This window comes from Coffea arabica, chromosome 10c (genome assembly GCF_036785885.1).
Source record: "Coffea arabica cultivar ET-39 chromosome 10c, Coffea Arabica ET-39 HiFi, whole genome shotgun sequence".
Taxonomy (NCBI): Eukaryota; Viridiplantae; Streptophyta; class Magnoliopsida; order Gentianales; family Rubiaceae; genus Coffea; species Coffea arabica.
Window position 1 is genome coordinate 9,661,016 of NC_092329.1, and position 25,025 is coordinate 9,686,040.

The following is a 25,025-nucleotide window of genomic DNA, read 5'->3' on the forward strand; positions in this document are numbered from 1 at the left end:
CAGTGATGGGCATGATGGCCAGTTAGAAATTCACATGGCACTAAAAGAAGCATTGAAGAATTACGTTAGTATGAAAAATTTTTCATAATCAAAGTTATTTTAGAAAACATAAACTCCTTATTTGTTACCATAACAAATTTCAGGATGCCCAAGGCATGACATGGCCAGTATGAGCATATCTGGGAACTTAATGTACAACTCTAACCACTAACAGAGTAATGAACTAGTGCTTATTCATAAGTGGATCGACATCCGAAACAGATCTAAAGCTATCACCTTCAGTTGTCCATGTATAATTTGTTATCAGAAAACACGACAGATTCTCCCTCAATGTGGCTTGGACTTTGAAAATTTTCTGGAATAGTTGACTGCACTGATGATAGTTTCATGCTTTCCAATCCAATGGCAACTTCCTTCATAGTTGGCCTTTTCTTCCCATTTAAGTTTAAGCATCGTTGTGCAAGTTTAGCAACTGCTGTGATCTCCTGTTCATTCCCTTGATTTATGAGCTCAGGATCAAGAATATTTCTGAGAGAATCCTGTTCCATGGATATCAGGAACCTTGTTGCCAAACTCAAGTTAGAATCTTCATCTGTTGCTGCTGAGGATATTGGCTTTTGTCTTGTCAAAAGCTCAGCAAGGACCACCCCAGCTGTAAACATCACTTTTCTCTGTAAATTGGCTTGACTGGAAATATTCTGGATCCAAATAGCCAAAAGTCCCTTTAACTACAGTAGTTAAGTGAGTTTTGTCAATTGTCACAGACCTTGAAGTTCCAAAGTCTGATACTTTTGCTATGTATTTTTCATCCAAAAGTATATTGCTGGATTTGATATCTCTGTGGAAGATTGGAATTGAACTGCTGAGTGTAGATACGCCAATGCTCCTGCTACCTCGATGGCTATTCTTAGTCTCAAATTCCAAGTCAAGGGAAGCTCCTCATTATTTCCATTATGTATGAGGGTAAAGAGGGTTCCATTAGGGATAAATTCATAAACTAGTAGTGGGACTTCAGTCTCCAGACAACAACCTAGAAGCTTTACCACATTCTTATGATTGATTTGTGAAAGCAAGACAACCTCGTTGATGAATTGCCCCAATTGGTTTTCATCAACCTTTTTTGACTTCTTGATTGCTACGATTCTGCCATCCGTTAGCATCCCTTTGTAAACTGTACCTTGACCTCCTTGACCTAGTATGCGATTTTCATTGAATCCATCACTGGCCTTGTTCAATTCTTTAGCAGAGAATAGCATTGTTTTCTCAACCCCACCTTCATCAGCAGATAACTGGTGTTGCAACAAAAGACCTCCATTTCGTTTAAAAAATTTCTCTTGGCGCTTTTTGTTGCGTCTCTTTTTCACTACTTTGTACAAGGTATAAGTAGCTATCATGAGAAATAGTACGCCAACACCCGCAAAAGTACCTGTACAAATCCGATATTGCAATGATTGCAAATTTTTAGAGTCGAGACTGTTGTTGTACAAGCACGGTGCATATTACAGTTAACACACACTGAAAGATTGGTTTCAAACGAGTTGCCAGTTGAAGTTCTTGTGGGTGGTGGCTTTGGCCGGGAGATTTTTGGGCTGAGAAAGAGGAAAAGGTTTACTTGTCTAAGTTTTCTACGTATTAATGTGCCTTTCCTATGTGTGGCTGTAGTTCTTTATGTCCTTGGTGGGGGTGTCAAAGTTGAAGCGGAAGAGAGCAGTAAGGCAATTACCAAATGCAAGAGCATCGGTAAAATCAACCGATTGAAGCCCATTAGAATGGTTTTTCAAAGAAGCAAGTTTCCCTTTACGGAAGAGAAAGTTGCAATTGTTAATTGTGCACTACAAAGGACTTCGAACTGCCTATAGGGTCGTTTTATAGGCATTCGAAGTAAAGGGAAGGAAATCAGTAAAAAAAATTTCTCTCTACTTGAGAGCTTTCTCTCTCTAGCTGAGACCTTTTTCTCCTCTGGGTGGGAGAGTGAAATTTCAAATTCCAAAACCCCCGCTCAAACGCTACCAGCACCTATTCACTCGATCAGATATCTGTTAAGCTCAACATACTTCTGATTCCCAATTATAGTTGCCAAAATTCTGTAACCAGACAACAACCTTTGAAGTGCGGAAGTTGAGGAATCTAGAAAAACCAAAAAGATACTTTAAAACTTTGAGGATGCAATAGACTTGAAGGGTTGATAGAAAGGCCAACCATAAAGGAGGAAGCAAAAAGGTGGTCGGCCACACCAAGACAGCAAATGTTTGTTTCAAATCTAGGCCACCCATAATCAAGGTACAACAGTCTTGTTCTGCTCTACTGTGCCTGCTTCATGCATATTCACATGCACGATTAGAGTTGCATTTGCCTATCTGAAAGTGTTTTTACATTTAGAAGAGTGTAGTCTGTATTTCCTTTTCCTACTAGTTTGTCAAATTCTATCATTTGCATTGATATAGTTAGAGGAATCCCTCTTAGATCTCCTAAGCTCCATGGCGGATGAACTGGAGGAGGTTTTGAAAAAATTTGCTCTGTCCAACTTAGAACAGGATGGAGCATGGTTGGAGCTGGATGATGTAGATCTAGGAGTTTCCGAATGTATGACTAGTCTCATTGGGAAGATAAGAGGAGAAAAAGTGGCAAATTTTACGGGAGTTAAGAATTTTGTCACTGTAGCTTGGGGATATCCTAAGGATCTCACTATAACTGAATTGGGGCCTAATCTATTCCAGTTTTTCATACCTGACCAGGAGAACAGGTTAAGAATACTTAATGGAGGGCCTTGGCTGATTGATAGTCAAATATTAGTGTTAAACAGATGGGAGAAAGGAATTGAGGAAAACCCTGAGGCCTTTAAATTCGCACCAATATGGGTACAAGCTTGGAACTTGCCAATCCACTGGATTTCTAAGGAAGTTGGGAGGAAAATAGGCAAGGTGTTTAAGGAAGTCAAGGAAGTGTTAATACCTCACTCTGGAGGTAAGGAAGGAAAACATCTTAAGATGCTAGTGACTGCTGATATGACTCAGCCGTTGCTCAGAGGAGTTGCAGTTAAGATGAATGGAGTAACAAAATGGATTAGTTTCAGATATGAAAGGGTACCAGATTTCTGTTACAACTGCGGAATAATTGGCCACAGTGAAAGGAAATGCAAAAATGTGGTGGCTATAAGAAAAGGGCAACAGGAAAATCAATTTGGTCCCTGGCTGAGAGCCCAAGTTGGGAAAGGCTCCCCTCAGAAGGATAGTACATCCAATACGTACATCCCAGAGAAACAGGTGTGGGGATTTCAAAATGGAGAATGGATAAAGAAAAGAGGTGGAAAAGCTGTAGTAAATGATGTAACAATTCCCAGGACTGATAAGGAGAAAGAAGTGACAGAAACTATAAGCACAGATATAGTGGTGCAAGGCAGGGGGGAGGGTCTAGGGAGAGAGATCAGAGACCAGGGATGGAGGATGAGAAATCACAGGATGTATTGGAAACTGGGAAAGTAAAGAAGATGGAGGAGGTGAGAAAAGAGGAAGGAAGTCTTTCTGTTCATGTGGAGAGTGGAAGGGGGGAAGAGATAGTACCAATGGAGACACTAGCACAGACGGGAGAGTTGGGGAACAGGAATAAAGGACACCAGATGGTTGAAGGATTAAGTCAGGAAATAGATATGCAGGTTGATGGGGAGGAACCTGATCAATTGAAAGGAGGTGGTACTAAGAGAGGAAGAAGAGTGAAACTGCTGAATAAGACAAACACTGGAGGAAGACATCCTCTGAAAGAGATCCAAAATTTGGGAACTGGAACTGGACTGAACATCAAGAGAAAGTTTTACATTGTTGATGAGGAAATGGAGGAATTGGACGCACCTGATCAGGCTTATAAAAAGAATAGAATAAAAGGAGAGGAGGAAAACAGCAGCAGGAGCAGATGGGAGGAAGAGGCCAGCCCAACATGGTCTCTCAATCAACCATGAGAGCTCTGGTGTGGAACTGCCAAGGTGCTGGGAGCCCCTTGACAGTTCCCCATTTGAAGGAGGAAAACAGACTCCTCTCCCCAAATTTAATTTTCCTGAGCGAAACAAAAAATAGGAAAAATTACATGGAAAAAGTCAAAAAAATTTTGAAGTTTGAGAACAACTTTATAGTTGAAGCCATGAACAAAGTGGGAGGTATGGCACTTTTTTGGAACAATGAAGTGAAGATCTCTGAAGTACTAGGAACAGCTTTCACAATTGAGGCAAAAGTGGAAGATGAGGAGAAGAAGAAAAACTGGTGGTTCATTGGAATATATGCCAGCTGTGATAGTCTTATAAGAAGGGGGCAGTGGGAAGTAATTAACAGAAGAAAAACAGGGTGGGGGAAAAAATGGATTATCATGGGTGATTTCAATGATATTATCTCCAACGATGAAAAATGGGTGGTAGGATGAGGGATAATAGAAGTTTCCAAGATTTTAGGAATTTCATTAATAATAACCAGTTGATAGATGTGGGCTATGAAGGGAAGCCATGGACGTGGAGTAACAACTGGTATGGGATTGGGGAAGTAAAAGAAAGATTAGATAGGGGATTATGCAATGTAGAATGGTCACAATGTTTTGATGAAGCCTATTGCACACACATTGAATCTCATGCTTCAGACCATAGTATGCTGGTGCTGGAAACCCAGAGAGAAAAAAAGAGAAGGAAAAAAAGGTTCCAGTTTGATAAGAGATGGCTGCAGAAAGAAGAAATAGAAGGAGTGATCCAGAAGGCATGGAGTATCCCCTGTAAAGGAACAAGATGGTTTAAGGTGAAGGAGAAAATAAAAAGCTGCAGGGTGGAGTTATTGAAATGGAGTAGCTGCAAGAAAGGGAACTCGTTTGAAAAGATTAAATGGTGCAAAAAACAGATTGAAGACATTAAGGCATCGACATCAGATGATAAAAGACAGCAAGTACAGGAAATGAAAAAACAGCTAAAAGTGGCTTATAATGAGGAAGAAGCTTTTTGGAACCAGAAATCTAGAATAAGCTGGCTGAAGGAAGGGGATAAAAATACTCAATTCTTCCATGCAACAGTGAAGGGGAGGAGGAAAAGGAATAGATTGCACAAGTTAAGAAAGGCGTGTGGTGATTGGACAGCAAATGAGGATGAGCTGGGTAGAGAAGTTGCTAAATACTATGGTGAATTGTTCAAGTCCACGGCAGCTGGGGAGCTTGATGAGATCTTAGAAGGGATTCCTATCACTATAACTGAACAAATGAACAAGGAACTGACTAAAAAAGTGGATGAAAATGAGATAAAGAATGCATTCTTCTCTATGGATCCTAATAAGGCTCCTGGTAGTGATGGCATGTCCCCCCTCTTTTTCCAAAAATTCTGGAGTCTTATCAAAAAGGATCTAGTAAATGCAATCCAAGGTTTCTTCCATGATGGTGTCATTCTAAAGGCCATAAACCATACTGTTATCTCTCTGATCCCAAAAGTTGAATGCCCCACAGAGATTAACCAGTATAGGCCTATTAGTCTTTGCCAAGTGGTTTACAAAGCACTAGCTAAAATCCTTGTTAACAGACTCAAGCCTTATCTCAGTAGATGCATTAGTAAAAGTCAGTCTGCATTTGTACCAGGTAGGCAAATCCTAGACAACGTCATCTTGTCCCATGAATTGATGCATTTTCTCAAAAATAAAAGGCATGGTAGAATGGGATATATGGCTGTGAAACTAGATATGTCTAAGGCCTATGACAGGGTAGAATGGAGATTTTTGAAGGCAATAATGGAGAAAATGCGATTCTGCTCTACTTGGATAAATTGGATCATATCATGTATCAGCTCAGTTACCTATTCCTTCAACATTAATGGCGAACACAAGGAGCTTATTACACCTTCAAGAGGTATCAGGCAAGGAGATCCTCTATCTCCTTACTTATTTTTGTTATGCTCAGAAGGACTATCAAGCTTATTACAGAAAGCAAAGATGGGGAAGGAGTTAACAGGAGTTAAAATCAGCAGGGGGGCGCCAGTCATCACTCATCTATTCTTTGCTGATGACTCCTTGGTGTTCTGCAAAGCTAGTAAACAAGAAGCTGAGAAACTGATCATGATACTTAAAGAGTATGAAGAGGCAACTGGGCAGCTTATTAACTTGGAAAAGTCATCAGTGTTCTTTAGCAAAAATACAATGCCAGATGTGAGGAATGAGGTTTGTCAGGCGCTGGGGTCAATTAAACAGGTAGAGCAAGGCAAATACCTGGGACTGCCCATGATTATTACAAAATCTAAGAGCCAGGTTTTTGGATTCATAAGGAACTCTATAGATAAGAAACTGCAAGGATGGAAAAATAAGCTTCTGAGCCAGGCAGGGAAAGAGATTACGCTCAAAGCTGTGGCAATGGCCATGCCTGCCTACACAATGTCCTGTTTCAGACTAAATTCAAAGCTGTGCAGAGAAATAAGCTCGAAAATGGCAGACTATTGGTGGGGTGATACTGATGGTAAGAAAAAGCTTCACTGGATAAGCTGGAAGAAGATGACAGAGAAAAGAAGCAAGGGAGGGATGGGGTTCAAAGATCTGCAACTGTTTAACAAAGCTCTTCTGGCTAAACAAGTTTGGAAACTGATAACGCAACCAAATTTGTTAGTTAGTAAAGTGTTAAAAGGAAAGTACTACCCCAAGCAATCTATTTTCAAATGCAAGGTGCCTCAGAATGCATCTTGGATCTGGCAGAGTTTAGCAGATATCAGAAAGGATATGCAAGCAGGAATTAGGAGGAAAATTGGCAACGGAAAAGGAACCAGAATTTGGTGGGACAACTGGATTCCAGATAGACCTGAAGGAAGACCAACATCAGTTCAACCACAGGGGTGTCAACTGGAGTATGTCTCTGAACTGATCAGGAATAACAGATGGAATAGAGTGCTGGTATTCAAAACTTTCAATCCACAAGATGCTGAGAGAATACTAAGCATACCAATAAGTATGACTGGAATAGAGGACAGCTACTGGTGGAAGCATTCTCAAAATGGTCAGTACTCGGTTCAATCTGGATATAAGATTTGGATGAAGGAAACAGAAGCAGAGAGATCAAGAATGCGGAAAGAAGCTGGAACAAGCTATGAAGGAACCAATCCTAGAATCTGGAATTCATTGTGGCAGCAGAATGTAAGTCAGAAAATGAAAGTTTTTGTTTGGAAATGCCTGCACAATGGTATCCCAGTCAGAGAGACAATCTATACTAGAACAAGGCAAGGACATCCCATATGTACTGGATGTGGGGAGAAGGAAGAAACCATTGAGCACATGTTGTTCCAATGCAATAGGGCTATGGAAATCTGGAAATTGGCACCAGTACAATGGGATGGAATAGCACATCTATCAGGCTGCTTTACAAAATGGTGGATAGCAATTCAGGAAGCTCAAGACAGCAGAGGTGTTAAGGATCAAGTCAATCTCACCATAAACATACTCTGGCAGATATGGAAAGCTAAGAACGATAGAGAGTTTAACCATAAGGAAAAGGAGCCTTCCAAGGTAATTGAGAAGGCGCTGAAGGAATGGATAGAATTTGAGAAAGCTAACAAAGGGAAAGATTCAAGGAAGAGCACTCAAGAAACAGAGCTACAGCAATGGAATGACCAAGATCAAAATGAGAGCCATGCTGGATTGATATTAAAGATCCACACCAGTCAGGACAAAAGGCAAGCAGCAGTAGGGATTGGAATCTCAGCAACAGACAACATGGGAAGATTGCAAGCAATTTGGGCACTAAGAGAATGGTTATCAGGCGACACCTTACAAGACCAGGTTGTTGCAGTTAGGCTAGCTCTACTGAAAGCTGGAAGTCAAGGCTGGAGGAACATCAGAATGGAACTGGACAACCGCAAGGTGGTAGATGCCATTAAGGGAGCAAGGCTCAACAATCAGCAGATGACTACATTAATAGAGGACATTAGATCAATCTGTACCTTGTTTCATCAGTGCTCCATCTTTTTTGCCAACTCTAGGAAATTAGAATTGATAGGATGTTAATTGTTAGTAATTTTATTGTTAATTTTCCTTTTTATTCTTGCCAAATATTGCTTTAATTTGCTTTAATTGTCAATATATATTTATATTTGGTATTTGGATATAATTTCAGAAATTGGAGCAGAAACCTCTTGAGAAGATTATTGTGAAACTTTACACAATTCTGGTGCAAACCAACGAGAAAGAATGGAATTGCATTTGGGAATTCAATTTGGCTAGACAACATATCAAAATTGGTGGGGACCGCAAATTAAAGTGGAGCAGAAACCTTCTTGAGAAGATTATTGTGAAACTCTATACAATTGGCCCATATGCATGGTGTAAACCAACGTCCATTTCTTTCTATGATGAAAAGGAATTGAATTGCATTTGACTGGCCAACATCTCAATTAGGTGGGGACCGTGAAGAATTGACCATTGTGTAAAAACACATTTTTGGTTTGCTCTCTTATTTGTGAACTTGTGCACTTGGTCAAAGGAAACCGACAAACCATAGTTGGCTTTGCTTTTGTTTTCGGTGGAGTTGATTAGGTAGGGAAGGAATGTTTTCTTTTGTGAGCGTGGAGTGAAGTTTCGAATTGGCTTGTTTTTATGCGTGGGAGAGCCGCACATTTCCGGAGTTAGTTTTTCTTCTTCTCTTCCGTCTGGGAAGAGGAGTTTTAGTTTTCTCTTCGAGGGATGTTCCGGAGGAGAGAATAGGGAGTTGTTTTGGCTTGTTGAATTCTAGTGTGCAATTTTCTTATTCTCTTCCGAAAGCTTTGTTATTCACTCTCTCAATTATCGAAGAAAGATGATGTCTTTAAATTCAATTGAATTGTGTGAAGATTTTCTTATGAGGCGTGGCTAATTTTCTCATCTAGTCAAGGATCAACGCGACGACGCAGTCCCATATATCTGTGAGATTTAATTAATTTTACGTGTTCCTTAATTTGTTAATATTTGCATGTTTTCTATTTTAATTTCCATGGGATTATTTTGTTAATTGGATATCAAGGGCCCGATGTGCAATTTGACTTATTAATCTCTTGTCAAATTAATCAATTAAATCCGTAATTGTTTAGTTGGTTAATATTAGTGACAATTAGTATTTTCACATACTAGGGGAACATACAATCTGATTTAAATAACCCTCGTAGCGTGTTATTAATTTGGGTTAGGCTTTTCTAGTTTTTAATGCAATTAGGAAATTAATTTCTACGGTCGTACCTAGGAGTATTTCCTGGTTAGGGGTAATCAATGGTCGTACCTTGGTTATCAATAAATTAAGGAAAAGCTGGTCGTTAGAGCTTATCGACGACTATAACTAACCTGTTAATAAAATTAAGTGAACCTTCTTTGCATCAATGATCGGATGAATGGACTGTGTCTACGTAGTTGTATCCTTGGCTAGAATTTATTTATTATTTATTTAATTTCCATTTACATTCGTATTAATTATTTATTTATTTTTGGTTAAATTGTTTAATTATTTTTTAGTTAAATTGTTTAATTATTTATTTTTAGTTTTATCTGATAAAAATCCCTCGTGTCTCGAATTTAAAAAGAATCGAATTTTTTCTAGTCCCTGTGGATTCGACCCTGCTTACTACTATACACAGAAAATTTATTTTTCTTAAGCAGGTATTTATTATTGCACAGGCACGACACCTGTCAATTTTTGGCGCCGTTGCCGGGGACTGGCGTTAATTATTTGTTTCTTTTTAAGTTCATTTTTGTTCTAATTTTCTGGTATTTTTCTAGTTTATGCCTCGTTCTTCTCGTACAGGCGAATTAATTTTCGACCTTGAAGTAGAGAAGACCGCGCGTAAAACGAGGAAAGAAACCAGGTAGCTCAGAGAAGAGCAATACGGTATTGCACCTCAGGGACTTGATCCAGAGGTTGAGCCGACAAATTTGTCTGGTGACAATTCGAGTGATTCAGACCAAGAGAAAGTCACTATGGCAAATGCACGAACACTAAGGGAGTTGGCTGCTCCTGATTTAAATCAGCAGCCCTTGTGCATTACTTTTCCAAATTTAAATGATGACACTCCCTTTGAACTAAAATCTGGTCTAATTCATCTCTTGCCATCTTTCCATGGTCTACCAGGCGAGGAGCCCTACAAGCACTTGCAAGAGTTCGACGTCGTTTGCAACAGTATGAAACCCCCGGGAATTACAGAAGAGCAAATAAAGATGAGGGCCTTCCCCTTCTCTTTGAAAGACTCCGCAAAAGACTGGCTCTACTACCTACCGCCTGGTAGTATCACCACGTGGGACCAATTGAAGAAAAAATTTCTGGACAAGTACTTTCCGGCGTCTTGAGCTGCGAGCCTAAGGAAAGAGATATGTGGTATCAAACAACACCCTAGCGAGTCTCTCTATGAGTACTGGGAGAGATTTAAGAAACTGTGCACCAAATGCCCTCAGCATCAGATAAGTGAGCAACTGCTTATTCAATATTTCTATGAGGGGTTGCTTTTCAGGGACAGAAGCATAATCGATGCTGCAAGTGGAGGGGCGTTGGTGAACAAAACCCCTCGAGGAGCATGGGAGTTGATTGAAGGGATGGCTGAGAACTCACAGCAGTTTGGTTCAAGAGAAGACATCCCGACGCGTAGGGTGAATGAGGTGGAAACGTCCTCTATCCAACAGCAGATCTCCGAATTAACATCTTTCGTAAGACAATTAGCTGTGGGGAGTGCTTCACAAGCCAAAGTGTGTGGGGTGTGCACTGCCGTGGGTCATCCTACGGAAATGTGTCCACTGGTTCAAGAAGAAACGGCAGAACAGGTGAACATGGCTGGCCACGTGCCCGCGCTAAGAAAGCAGTACGACCCGTACTCAAACACCTACAATCCTGGTTGGAGGGATCACCCCAACCTTAGCTATGGAGGAAATAGGCAGTCTAACTTTGTGCCAAATAGATCACAAGGGCACCAACAGCAGTATCATCCTCGCCCACCACCACCACCATCCTCTTCAAACTCAAGTCCGTCCATGGAAGAGATGATGAAGCAATTACTTGCTAACCAACAAAAGACGGATTCAGACCTGCAAAGCATGAGAAATCAATTGGGACAGGTGCAATCATTGCAAAATCAAATGAATCAAATGGCTATAACAATCAACCGTTTGGAGTTCCAAATTCAAGGAAAGTTGCCATCTCAACCTGAGGCAAATCCAAAGAATGTAAGCGCAATGACCTTAAGGAGTGGCAAGGAAGTTCAAGGACCCAAACCGGTGATTCCTAAAGACAAGGACGAAAAACGGATTGAGAAAGAATTGGAAGAGGAGGGCACAGACAACAAAAATGCAAAGGTACCCTCGAACCCAATTCCTACAACTAAAACTAATCCACCTCCCTTTCCTAGCAGGTTAGAGAAACCAAAGAAGCAAGACAAGGAAAAAGAGGTCCTGGAGATCTTTCGCAAGGTGGAGATCAACATACCCCTACTGGATGCGATTGAACAAGTACCCAGGTACGCAAAATTTTTGAGGGACCTGTGTGCCAACCGCAAGCGGTTGAAGGGAAATGAACGAGTTATAGTTGGGGAGAATGTTTCAGCAATTCTACAAAGAAAGCTTCCACCGAAATGCGGAGATCCAGGTATGTTTACTATTTCTTGTAGGATAGGTAATATTTTGATTGGAAAGGCCATGTTAGACCTAGGAGCCTCGATTAATGTCATGCCAAAGTCCATTTCTGCTTCATTGAACTTAGGCCCTTTGAAAGAGACTGGGATAATAATCCAATTAGCTGACAGGACCAATGCATACCCTGACGGGTTGATTGAAGATGTTTTGGTAAAAATTAATGAATTGGTTTTTCCATCTGATTTTTATGTGCTCGACATGGAGGATGAACACTCCCGTGATCCGTCACCTTTGTTGTTAGGCAGACCCTTTTTTAGCACAGCCCGAACCAAAATTGATGTTAATAAGGGTACTTTGTCTATGAAATTTGATGGTGAGATTGTTCACTTTAACATCTTTGAGACCATGAAATATCCATCCGATTCAAATGTTGGCTCTGTTTTCTCGATAAATGTTATTGACGCTGCTATACAGGAGGTTTTTGAAATTGAAGGCAGGGATGAGCTAGAGGTCGTTCTGACCAGGCACTTCGAGTCCGAAACGACCTCTGGAGTAGAGTTGAGTGAAGAGCTTAAATGCGTGATTGGATCATTGCAAACGTTACCAACCACGAAGACAAGGTATGACCTCGCACCCATTTTTATACCTAAACCTCACAAAAGGTTACTTCCATCTGTGGTGCAGGCACCTGTCTTGGAACTAAAATCACTGCCGAAACACCTAAAGTATGTATACTTAGGTGAAGGGGAGACACTTCCAGTGATCATCTCCGCGGGTTTATCAAAGGTTCAAGAAGAGAAACTACTTCGAGTTCTTAGGGAACATAAGCAGGCGATAGGATGGACCATCGCCGATATCAAGGGAATTAGCCCCGTGGTGTGTATGCACCGAATTCGACTCGAGGAGAATGCTAAACCCGTACGGCAAGCTCAACGGAGATTAAATCCTCTCATGATGGAGGTCGTAAAGAAAGAGATTTTAAAACTGCTGGACGTTGGAATTATATTTGCAATATCAGATAACCCGTGGGTAAGTCCAGTACAGGTGGTCCCGAAGAAGGCGGTGACGGTAGAATCAAACCAAGAGGGTGAGCTCGTACCAATTCGAAAGCCCACCGAATGGCGACAGTGTATCGATTACCGAAAGCTAAATGCCGTCACGAAAAAGGACCATTTCCCCCTCCCTTTCATTGACCAAATGGTGGAGCGATTAGCATGTCGGGTTTACTATTGTTTCTTGGATGGATTTTCAGGTTATTTTCAAATTGCCATCGCACCCGAGGATCAAGAGAAGACTACTTTCACCTGCCCATTTGGAACATTTGCATACCGAAAGATGCCATTTGGATTGTGTAATGCACCTGCTACCTTCCAAAGATGCATGGTAAGTATCTTTTCAGAATATGTTGAGAAGATTATTGAGGTTTTCATGGACGATTTCAGTGTATATGATGAAAGTTTTGAAAACTGTCTAGATAACCTGAAATTGATCTTAGTAAGGTGTATAGAAACTAATCTCGTGCTTAATTGGGAAAAATGTCATTTTATGGTTGAACACGGGATAGTTTTGGGTCATGTTGTATCATCTACAGGTATTGATGTTGATAAGGCAAAAATAGATGTTATATCTACTTTACCTTACCCCGCGACTGTGCGGGAAGTTCGTTCCTTCTTGGGTCACGCAGGTTTCTATAGAAGGTTCATCAAGGATTTCTCGAAAATTGGAGCACCTTTGTTCCAACTTTTGCAAAAGGATGTATCCTTCGAATTTGATGAAACATGTAAGGGGGCATTCAATAAGTTAAAGGAGTTATTGACCACCTCACCTATTATCCAACCCTCTGACTGGAACCTCCCATTCGAGATCATGTGCGATGCCAGTGACTATGCAGTGGGTGCGGTATTGGGTCAAAGAGTAGGAAAGGCAGCTCATGCTATCTACTACGCATCTCGAGCCTTGAACGGATCTCAATTGAACTATTCAACCACCGAAAAGGAGCTTTTAGCAGTTGTTTTTGCCTTAGAAAAATTTCGGTCTTATTTACTTGGTGCTAAAGTTATTATTTTTTCTGATCATGCAGCTTTGCGGTATCTGTTGACCAAAAAAGAGGCAAAACCGCGATTGATACGGTGGATATTGTTGCTACAAGAGTTCAACCTGGAGATCCGAGATAAGAAAGGGGCGGAGAATCTGGTAGCAGATCACTTGAGTCGAGTACAAGTCGTCGAAGATGACATCCCACTGAGAGAAGCATTCCCCGAGGAGCATTTATTTTCTATTAATTCATCTTTGCCTTGGTATGCAGATATTGTTAATTTTCTAGTCACCGACAAATTTCCTACAGGATAGCCTAAGGCAAAGAGAGACAAGTTGAAAAGTGATGCAAAGTCTTACATTTGGGATGATTCTTACCTCTGGAAGCGGGGCGCCGATCAAATCATCCGTAGATGTGTAAGTGAAGCTGAATTTCAATCTATTTTAGCCTATTGTCACTCTTTTGCATGTGGATGTCACTTTGGACCAAAGAGAACGGCTCGTAAGGTGCTAGAGAGTGGATTCTATTGGCCAACTCTATTCAAGGATGCCTACTCATTTTGTAAGTCATGTGATAAGTGTCAAAGAGTGGGTAATATCTCTCGTAGGGATCAAATGATTCAAACCCCAATGATTTTTGTTGAAATTTTTGACGTTTGGGGCATTGATTTTATGGGTCCTTTTCCTTCGTCCTTTGGTTTTTTGTATATATTGCTTGCTGTAGATTATGTTTCGAAGTGGGTAGAAGCAAAGGCCACCCGCACTAATGATTCCAAAGTGGTTGCAGAATTCGTTAAGTCTAATATTTTTGTTCGCTTTGGGATGCCGCGAGCAATTGTAAGTGATCGGGGTACTCATTTCTGCAACAAAATGATAGCTGCAATTTTTAGGAGATATGGTGTATTGCACAAAGTCTCTACATCCTACCATCCTCAGACAAATGGTCAGGCGGAAGCATCGAACCGAGAGATCAAATCAATTCTAGAAAAGATGGTCCGACCCGATAGGAAGGATTGGAGTGTGAGACTAGAGGATGCACTATGGGCATATAGGACGGCATACAAGACACCTATTGGCATGTCCCCTTACCGATTGGTATTTGGAAAACCATGTCATCTCCCGGTAGAGTTTGAGCATAGAGCGTTTTGGGCGGTCAAGCAATGCAATATGGATATCGAGGAGGGCGGAATTCAAAGGAAGTTGCAATTACAAGAGTTGGAAGAAATCCGAAATGAAGCATACGAGAATGCAGTGATCTATAAAGAGAAGAATCGGATCTTTCATGATCAACAGATCTCTAGGAAGACATTCGTCTGCGGGCAAAAAGTTTTACTATACCACTCCAAATTGAAACTATTTCCAGGTAAATTACGTTCTCGTTGGATTGGCCCTTTTGTTGTGACTAATGTCTTTCATTAAGGTGCAGTAGAGATCCAAAGTTTGAAAACGGAGAAGAAATTTGTGGTGAATGGTCACCGTCTCAAGCCGTATTATGAAGGATTTCCAATTGAACGGGTGGAGATGATGCAACTGGAAGACCCGATTTGCTTAGTTTAAGCAAGTTCTGGACTCCGTCTAGCCAAAGACGTTAAAGAAAGGCGCTTTTGGGAGGCAACCCAATTTTTGATTTTGTTGGTTTTTGTTGTTCAATTCGTTAAATATGTCGTTTCTCATTTGGGTATTGCTTAAACTTGATATTTTCTCTACTATGATCAGGACAGGTGATCATGGCGTACCCGCACAGAGAGGGCACGCATTAATCTTACAAATTCCAACTTCAAGGTCAGAGGATGTTTCTAAAACATGACATGCCCACGCCATGTTAGTAAAATCTCAACATTCGGAAGTGGAATCTTGGCGTGCCCACGAGGAGAGGGCACGTATTAATGTTCAAAAACTGATTCTCAAGGACAGAGAATGTTTTCTAATCTTGGCATGCTCACGCCATGTTTGACGAACTAAAAAAAAAAAATCAAAATGCTGTTATTTTCCTTCTTAACATTTGTTTTAGTTTTTCCGCAATTCAATTCTGAATTTAAAAAAAAAAACTGTAAGATCAAAAACTATTTTTTTTCCTTTCTTTTTCTCTTTTCTTTCTTTTCTTTTTCTTTCTTTCTTTTTCTTTTCTTTCTTCTTCTTCCCGCTGTCCGTGTTTTCTTCTTCCTCGCGCTCTCCGCCAACCTCTATTCTCCACTTCGTGCGCCTCACCTCCATCGCCACCACTGTCCACCACCCATCCAGCTCCTCACCGCCTCCCTCTTCTCTCTCTCTTCACACCGCACGACAACCAGCTCGCGTCAACCTCCTGCAACCCAAGCTCCACATCAGCAGCCCACAGCCTTGAGCAACCCAGCTCACGGACAGCCATGAACAGCGCTGCTCTCCACAGCATCTCAGCTCTCTCTCTCTCTTAGCTCAGCTCAGTTCAGCTCACGCTGCTCGTTGCTCGCGCGTGTCGCACCACCAGCTCGCATACACACGACGCACAGCTTCCCTGCTAAGCCGCTGCCTGCTGCTTCTTCCATCACCACCACCCCAGAGCTGTGCGCATTTCCTCCTCCCTGTCCATAGCTGCAGCCGACTGCTGCCTGAAACCCACGGCAGTCCAGCTCTCTACCCACAACCAGCTCCACAGCCACGTGGAGATCTTCCTTCATTCTCCACCAACAACCCCAAGCATGGAGGTTTAGGCTAATAGTGAGAAGGTGCAGCATCCAACAGGTTGCTGGTGCTTTTTATTCTCCTTATCTCAATAGTACCACTTTTTATTTGTTTAATCAGTCATGTAAAAATAATTATCATTATCTGCTGAAGTGGTGCCCTCAAGTTGAGGTCTCTGTAGTTAGGTTCAGTTGATTAATTCTTATAACTTCCAGTGTAAACTCATATGGTTTTGATTTAATCGTGATTTTTACACCAACTCAGCCGTATGAGTGACAAAATTTATGCTTAGACCAAATTTATACCATTTTACACTAAATATTGTAAGAGTTACATTACCCAGCAGAACTGAACTACAATTCAACTTGAGAGGCCTTGGATCAAATAATCTACTCGCACACAATCAAAATTAATTGCAAGAAAACTGCTGAAAATTCAACTCCATTTGACATTTCTAGGAGGAACTCGTAATAATAAATGAAGAAGTGCACCAGAACTCGAAAGTCGAAACTTGCAGCTCCAGAACACCCTATCATTCATCTCCCACCAGCAATTGGTACCATCATATGCTCCATTATGCTATGACTCTCAGTATGTATGCAGCTAGAATCACCACTGTCGATATATGCTTTTGTTGATTGCATACCAAGCAAGGAGGCCTCAGTGTCGGTGAAATCAATCTTAGAAACTTGAATTGGAGATTGCTTTGCTCTTATTTCCAATACCTCAAGTTCTCTTGCTATATTCTTCATAGATGGTCTATCATCACCTTTTATACTCAAGCAAGATTTCGCAATCATTGCAACTTCTTTCAAAAGCTCAATACTTACATCGAACATAATGTTGCGATCAAGAACCTGGACCAAGTGACCACTTTTCAGTGAAGAAATGAAGTAATTCGCAAGAAACTTCTCTTCCTCCACTCTATCCAATGATAATGCCTTCTCACTTGTCAGTAGCTCTATAAGAACTACCCCAAAGCTGTAAACATCACTTTTCTCTGTCAACAATCCTGTTAGCATGTACTCGGGGTCCAAGTAGCCAAATGTTCCTTGCACCATTGTAGATACTTGATTTTCATCTAAAGGAGCCAATTTTGATATTCCAAAGTCTGTGACTTTTGCAGTGTAGTTTTGATCTAGAAGTATGTTTGCCGATTTGATATCTCTATGGATAATCGGTGGTGAAGCTACTGAGTGCAAATATGAGAGAACTCCAGCAATTTCTGATGCTATTCTTAATCGGATATTCCAAGAAAGATGCTGTGATTTTGTTGTGCTGCTTAAATGCTCGGAGAGAGTACCATTGTCGATGAACTCATAAACAAGTAATGGCACTTCCGTCTCTAAGCAACATCCTAGAAGTTTAACGACATTTCTACTATTAACTTGGGAAAGCATAATCACCTCATTAATAAATTGATCAACTTGATTTTCGTTAACTTCTCTGGACCTCTTAATGGCAACAGTACAAGAATTATGGTCTACTAAGATTCCTTTGAAAACTGTGCCGTATCCTCCACGACCAATAATTCGAGTTTCCTCGAAATTATTGGTTGCCTTTCGTAGTTCTTCAAGAGTGAAAATTCTAGCAACATTTGTGTTTCTTCCTTCTTGAGCCAGTCGTTGCTGTAGCATTAATCCACCATTTTTCCGGAAAAACTCCTCCTTCAATCTGTTTTCCCTTCTTTTCCTCAATTCCAAACACAAATAAAAGCAGCAGAAAAGTAGAATTGCTGTGCCTATGCCAACACCTGTTGACAAATTTGACTGAAAAATTAGCAAATGATGAGATCTATCGGATGCTTTGCAGCTAAAGACTCTAATTTTGCAAGTGATTATCAAGTTTCATGTTCTTTCACTACCTGGTAAAGAAAAGAATTAGGTTTCTTTCTCTCTTATACTATGATTAGTTGCCATCTTAAACCAAATGGAACGGGTTTCAAGAAATCTTCATTTTGTTTTAATACTCTCATGATACAGCACATATTTATCACACCACTTAAGAGATGGTTCAATCCATAGTGATAAATTCTCCTTTGCTTCTCCAATCATTTCAAAGTGTAGACTAACCTGAAACAATCATAGACCAATTTATTTGGTCAGGACTGCAGCCATCTCCACCTCTCCCATCACCATGATACCCTTTGAGACAAGGACATGTGTAGTTGCCCAATGTGTTGTGACAAACACTATTCTTCGTACAATTGTGTAGAGTTGGATCTTGGCATTCATTAATATCTGTCGAATTCAATAAAAAATAGAAAGCAGAAGCATAATTTGAAATGTGAATTGAAACACACATATACATACTGGTTAATTAGACGAGTTTAACAAAATTTTCGCACATACCTTGGCAACCATCAGGGAGATATGGGTTGCCTTCGTATCCTTGATCGCAAGAACAACGGTATCCCAACCCCTTAAAAGGTTCGTAACAGTGACTGTTTTTACCAGAGCATGCATAAGAGGTCGTGTTTCTTTGGGCAACTTCACATGACCCCTCCTCAATGGTCCAATCCACCACGACGGGAAGACTTAAATCATTGCTTAAGTTGGTGAGGTTACTTGCAGAAAAATTGAAAGCCTTCTCTTCGACCACAAAAGCGTAGCTGCAAGGATTGAAATCCCACACCTTGGTGTGGTTATTAAGACTGGTCAAGCTCACATTAATATTCCATGCCCCTGGTGGGATATCAGTCTGGCAGCAACCGATGCCAGAACAAGAGCCATCAATTACATCTTCCTTATAATCACAGGAAGGGATACATCCAGTTGCGTAGCTCCGGTTTTGACCAAAGCCTTTAACTAAGGCCAAGGCATCACAGCCAACGACAATGAATTTATTAGCTGTACTACTGAAGGTAAAGCGTTTAGATAATCTCGTCCATGGTGAAATGTTGTCCAATAAACTTCCGTTTTTATCATAGCAATCAGATGCTATATCCTGCATAAGGTGTACCTGACCTTCCAGAGATATTTCTGTGACATCGACTGCGTTCTGCAGAACTGTTTGAGGGACAGAGGTTGAAGAGTTGGTGCAGTTGATAAAAAAATATTTGTTAAGGTAACAATCTTCCGTAATACCGAATGGAAATGGAATGCTTACATTTCCACAATGATCTTTGCAGCCGGGCATCGCTATAGGAAATGTTGGGGGTGTCAAAGTTGAAGCGGAAGAAAGCATTAAGGCAATTACCAAATGCAAGAGCATCGGTAAAATGAACCGATTGAAGCCCATTGGAATTGTTTTTCAAAGAGAGTTGCAAGTTTCCTTATACGGAAGAGAGTTGCAATTGTTAATTGTGCACTTCTAAGGACTTTATACTTACGATAGGGAAGACTTGGTTAGTAAACCCAAAGAAGGCCTACGCATTTTAAGATTGAAGCTTCTTCTGTAGACCCCAAATAGGGACGTTTTATAGGCATTCCAAGTAAAGGGAAGACTTAGCCAGTAAACGCACAAAAGGCCTACGCATTTTACCATTGAAACTTCTTCTGTAGACCCCAAATAGGACGGTTAACTTCAAATGAATGCAGTCAAGATATAAAGGAGCATTTGTTCACACTAGTCTCTGACGACCATGGGGTCCACGTCTTTACGGGGTTGCTTATGCTAACGACATAAAGACTCTGTAAGGGAAGACTTTCAAGTCCACCCTACTGTTTCCATTTATTTACGTGAAAAACAATAAGGGAACCGATAAATTTTTTCCACTTGATATGAGAAAAAAAATCATAAATGTGTTTTTGGATGTAATGTATGTCATGAAAGTAATTACGATGTGTGCTTCGGCCGATGAGGTTTTAGTCTGCTTAGAGTGTATTTGATAAAATTGAAATTTGAAATCTGAAGGCGAAATTCATTAAATTATTAAATTGTTAAATACCATATTTGATGCATTTGAGTGTATATCATATTAACTGATATGTGGTTAGTTTATTAATTATTTTTTAGAGTAAATTTTGTCTAGAATAGTTGGTGCCACTCAATTAATTCAAAAGTTCTAATTTTTGTTATCAAATGCGTTTGAATATATTAAAATTTGAACTTATTTAATTTAAATGTTGAATCTAGTTATCAAACGGAGGCCTAGGATTGAGATTCCAAGATTTAGAGGGCTTGGGTTGAAATCTCTCCTCTCTTCCCCCGCTTTTTAAATTTCATTCCTCTTCTACTATAAAAAAATTTAAAAAAAAATAAAAAATATATATGCTTAGAATGGGAGGATTAAAGAGGAGTTAGGATTGACTGAAAATCTCGACTCAAAGATAACAATCTTGTGTCATGCCAAATGGGTATGGGATCTTTACTTTTCCAGAGGTATCAATGCAGCCATCCTTGGCTACAGGAGGGTATGTTGCTGCTGGTGTGATAGCTGGCTTCAAGGACACCGTCAACACGAAAAGTATCATTTGAACAAGCTTCATCACTGGGGAAACTTTGGACTGTGATGACTATTTAATTTTGGGATGATGAGTTTTTTTTGGTGTTCTTGGAGGAGGCCATATTTCAATATATAGATCCTTCCCTGAGCAAAGCCACCCCAACATTAGAAAGTCACTCATCCTCAAATTGACTTGGCAAGTTCACTTGACTTATTCTGATACCGTGTGGTATGGGTTCCTGACCGTTACTAATTGCATTTCAGCGCTATTTCCTTTTTTAACACTACGCCATCTTCTGTGTGTGGACTCTTTACTTTTTTTTCATCATTTGTGCTACAATTGCAACATCAATTCATATGAGCACGAAACTCCAGTCATCGTGGTCGAGGGAACGGAATTTTATCAACTTTTCTGTGTTGAAAATTGTGGAATCAAGAAGAGATCAGATGATTGACTTTTCCCTCTATCACCTCTCTAGATAATAGAAAAATCGCCAGTAGAAAACTTGGTTTTTTTGTCCCATTAGTTTCCCAGCATGTACTCTACTACCACCACTACCAAACAAATGAACGAAGAATTGCAATTATAGTAGATGAACAAAATAACCTTAAGATTAACCACAAATTTCTTTATTTTATTTCCATTTTTGTGGTTAATTAATTAGTCATGTGTCATCACATAAGTTAATATTCTTATTGTCTAAAGTCAGGTGCTTTTTTATTCTCTTTTTTTAATTCAATCTAGTGAACATGTGACTGCAAATAACATTATTTCGTTAGTAATTAGGGAAAATCCGTCAATTACACTAAATTTGCTTCAATTGGAAATATTGGGAACCATATTTATTTTTGCTGAAAGTTAGGAACCAAAATTACACTGGTGCCAAACATTGGAGAGGACTAAATTCACACAAGTGCGAAACACTAGGGACTAAAACTTTATTTTTTTTCCTTTTCCTATCAGTATGAAATAACCCTAAGTTGGTTCACCACATCTTAATTAGTTGATGCAATCGTGAATAAACTAGTGTTCTTGGACATTCTAGTCTCATAAAGACTGCTAACCTTGTGCATAAATGTAGCCTGCACATGCATTAGCTGAGGGCATGTGAAGCACTCTAAATACTTAGGATGGTTGACATGCAATTGAACACAGTTTTCAAGATTTCAATTGGATTTTAGTTATCTCTATGGGCATTATTGAGAATAATTAGATAGACTGTTGAAAGAATGAAAGGAAGAGATAGAAGCAAGAAGCAAGAAGCAAGAAGCAAAAAGCAAGAATAATAGGGAATGAAGAAAGGAAGAAGAAGATGAAAGAAAGAAACAGAGATGGAAGAATATTCAATGCAAAAGGATTGGGGCTTTCATTCACTCCGTTGCTGATTACAACTTCCTCATACAATGGCTATTTATAGGCTAGTATACTCTCTTCCATTAGTAGGATCTAACTGTTGGGATATCAAGTGTGAATCAATATCCCACATCGGAAAGAGATGAGTAAAATGAGGAACATATAAGTGGGAATGATCCATAGGCCCAATGCCTTAAGGTTTTGGGTTGGATGTGGTGTCAAACCCATGGTTGTGGTTCCCATTCTAGCTCATGGTTAAATTCTCCCCTAGTTTGGCTCTCGCAGAGCCCAACAAGTGGTATCAGAGCCGATGGTTATAAGAGCAGGGAAAAAAAAAGAATCATGCAGACCTGCAGTAAGGCAAGGGCATGTGGGCTCTTGAGCAAGAATCGTACACTCCAAATTGAAGTGGGTTTGATGGAGTGGATGGGCTAGGGAGAAAGATCCGATGTGGAAGAGATTCACAATTGAGGGGGAGATTGTTGGGATATCAAGTGTGAATCAATATCCCACATCGGAAAGAGATGAGTAAAATGAGAAACATATAAGTGGGAATGATCCATAGGCCCAATGCCTTAAGATTTTGGGTTGGATGTGGTGTCAAGTCCATGGTTGTGGTTCCCATTCTAGCTCATGGTTAAATTCTCCCCTAGTTTGGCTCTCGCAGAGCCTAACACTAACTAACTGCTATAACAAGAAACCTAACCAATTGATACAACTGAAATTGAACTATTGGCTAATACATGATTGCTACTGTATCCTCTGATGAAAATTGATTCTTTTTGCTAACACAAGAAATGAAGAACTGTTTGTTGGTCTATGATTTCGAGCATGATTTGCGTATGGTGTTTACTGTAGAAGTTGTCACAGTAGCCTCGGACGTCTTCAAGGGGTTGCTCATGCTACAAGTCTATGACATAATGAAGCTGTCAAGGAAAGACTTCCAAGTCCGTCCTAGTCTTCCCATTTATTCATGTTTTTAAAAAAAAAAAATTCACTTGATATGCATAATTTTATTAATCGTACTTCATGCATAATTTTCACTTGATATGCGTAAAAATTCACAAATGTGTTTTTGGATACAACATATGTCATGAAAGTCATTAAGATATATGTTTGTAATGCACATCTTCTAATATTTAATCTGTGGAATCCAATATTTCAGTAATTGTGTGTTAGTGTATTTCTCTCTAAAATTCATTCTCTCTTTCTTCTCTTTAAGGCTCCTCTAACGAAAATGGCCTTCAGATCTAATCTTTCTCCATAGGAGGGAACCGTTTTTTATACCTTTTATTTGCTTTTTTAAAATAAATTCCCTCTAGCGAGGAATTTTCTTTGCTAGCATTTCTTGGTAAGTATTTCTTCTCTCCTAATTTTTTCTAGTGAAAATTTTATTCTATCCTAGGATTTCCCTTGTAAGAAATTTTTTCCTTTTTTTCTCTTTTTCTATGAGATTTGAGATTTCATATGGTTTGCTAGATTTGAAAATTTTAACATCTACCATGTTAGCTGAATTTCTCCTTGGGCTTCAATCATTTTTTAGCAAATGTCATTTTTAAAAACATGCACAAATCTTTTGAGTTATAGTGATTCACCTGGATGCAGGGAAGATGTTTTCGAGATTTAATGTTTTTCATATTCATTAATATCTATTTGCTCAATAGATAGATTGAGATTTCATATTATTTACTAGTTTTGGAATTTCTCACATCTCCTATGACAACTAAATTTCTCTTTGAGTTTTAAGCATTTTTATCAGATGATTGTTAGAAAATATGCACAAATCTATTGGACTGCAATGATTTATTGTTTTGGAGCTTCTACGTATGTTATATTTATATATATATATATATGTATATATATATATATATATGTATATATATAAATTAAAAAAGACAAAAGATGCTAAGGACTAATGGCATTTGCCATTCTGTCATTGGCAATCCATGCTATATCCTAAGTTACCAAGCATTTTAGGTATATGACAAAAATCTTCTTGAATTACCAAACTATCTTTAGAAAGAAAAAGAAAATACAAAATTAATGATATACTTCATTCGAACTCAATCATTTCATGAAATCCTAATTACCAGTAAGGCCATATTACTTTTTTTCGATTCCACAGTATTCATCTTTTCAGTCATAACCAAACCCTAGATCCTGAGCACTTCTATGGCAAAGAAAAAATGAAGGAAGACAAGTGCACAATTTGATAGGTTGACTAAAGATCAGAAGTGTTCAAAATATTCACCAAAACAAAATGCATATGACATTGTCTCTACGTTCATTATTCTACTTAGAATTTCAAGCAACAAATTTCCCAATAGTAGTTTAATTTTTTTGAACGACAACTTCATCATTTTGTTGCGTATAGTATCGATAGAAAAAGAGTGGGATTAGCAATAATGGAAATCAGCCAAAAGCTTTGAGATGATAGCTTCTTAATTCTCTTCTAGTACATAAATATTATGATATGATTTTATTGTTTGCTCAATAAATCAATAGGATTTATATCAGGGAAATTAACTTTTATTAGTAGTGATAAAAGTCAAAAAATATGAATTTTTCATGCAATAATTGAAAATGTCAACACAAAATTCCATCTACAGCTGTCAACTCCATTAAGAACTATTACATGCTATGTACATGATAATTTTCTGGAACGATTATAGTGAAGATACAACATAGAATTGTATGTGCTTGTCAACTACAGCTGCTGGAGAGTTTTTGTGTGTGACTCTGACCAATAGCAAGCAAAGAGGATGAAGAATACTTGTCTACATCTTCTATGAGTACTTCACCCACAGAAACATAGAGTCACTAAAAACATAAACCATTGAACCTATAAAAAAAGCCGGCACAAATGAGAAAATAGAAGTACATTAGAGATTTTAGCCAATGGAACACTTTCAAAAGTCTATTTACATTTTATTGTATATCTTATCAAATATCTTCCTTTCAATGGATGATTAACTTCCACAAATATAGAGTAGCCTCTTACTTGAAAGGTTCTATTTAACGAGTG

At 39.3% G+C, this 25,025-nt stretch overlaps 3 protein-coding genes and 1 non-coding gene across 4 annotated transcripts; 1 reads left to right on the forward strand and 3 right to left on the reverse strand.

Moving 5' to 3' along the window:
• Nucleotides 1-278: 278 nt before the first annotated feature.
• LOC140015730 (wall-associated receptor kinase-like 9) lies at nucleotides 279-1,394 on the reverse strand. The gene is made up of 2 exons (XM_072068547.1): nucleotides 894-1,394; nucleotides 279-728 (listed from the first exon to the last, which is right to left on the reverse strand). The coding sequence occupies exons 1-2, from the start codon at nucleotides 1,392-1,394 to the stop codon at nucleotides 279-281; spliced, it is 951 nt and encodes a 316-aa protein (XP_071924648.1).
• A 3,009-nt stretch (nucleotides 1,395-4,403) lies between these two features.
• Nucleotides 4,404-7,991, forward strand: LOC140015731 (uncharacterized). Its single transcript, XM_072068548.1, has one exon. It carries the CDS (start codon nucleotides 4,404-4,406, stop codon nucleotides 7,989-7,991), a length of 3,588 nt encoding a protein of 1,195 aa, XP_071924649.1.
• Nucleotides 7,992-10,298: 2,307 nt separating this feature from the next.
• On the reverse strand, nucleotides 10,299-10,405 carry LOC140016351 (small nucleolar RNA R71). The gene has a single exon (XR_011822745.1). It is a non-coding gene; the product is annotated as a small nucleolar RNA R71 (small nucleolar RNA).
• A 6,123-nt stretch (nucleotides 10,406-16,528) lies between these two features.
• LOC140015655 (wall-associated receptor kinase 2-like) lies at nucleotides 16,529-19,528 on the reverse strand. Its single transcript, XM_072068395.1, has 3 exons — nucleotides 18,611-19,528; nucleotides 18,332-18,499; nucleotides 16,529-18,012 (listed from the first exon to the last, which is right to left on the reverse strand). Exons 1-3 carry the CDS (start codon nucleotides 19,497-19,499, stop codon nucleotides 16,796-16,798), a joined length of 2,274 nt encoding a protein of 757 aa, XP_071924496.1. The 5' UTR covers nucleotides 19,500-19,528; the 3' UTR covers nucleotides 16,529-16,795.
• Nucleotides 19,529-25,025: the final 5,497 nt, after the last annotated feature.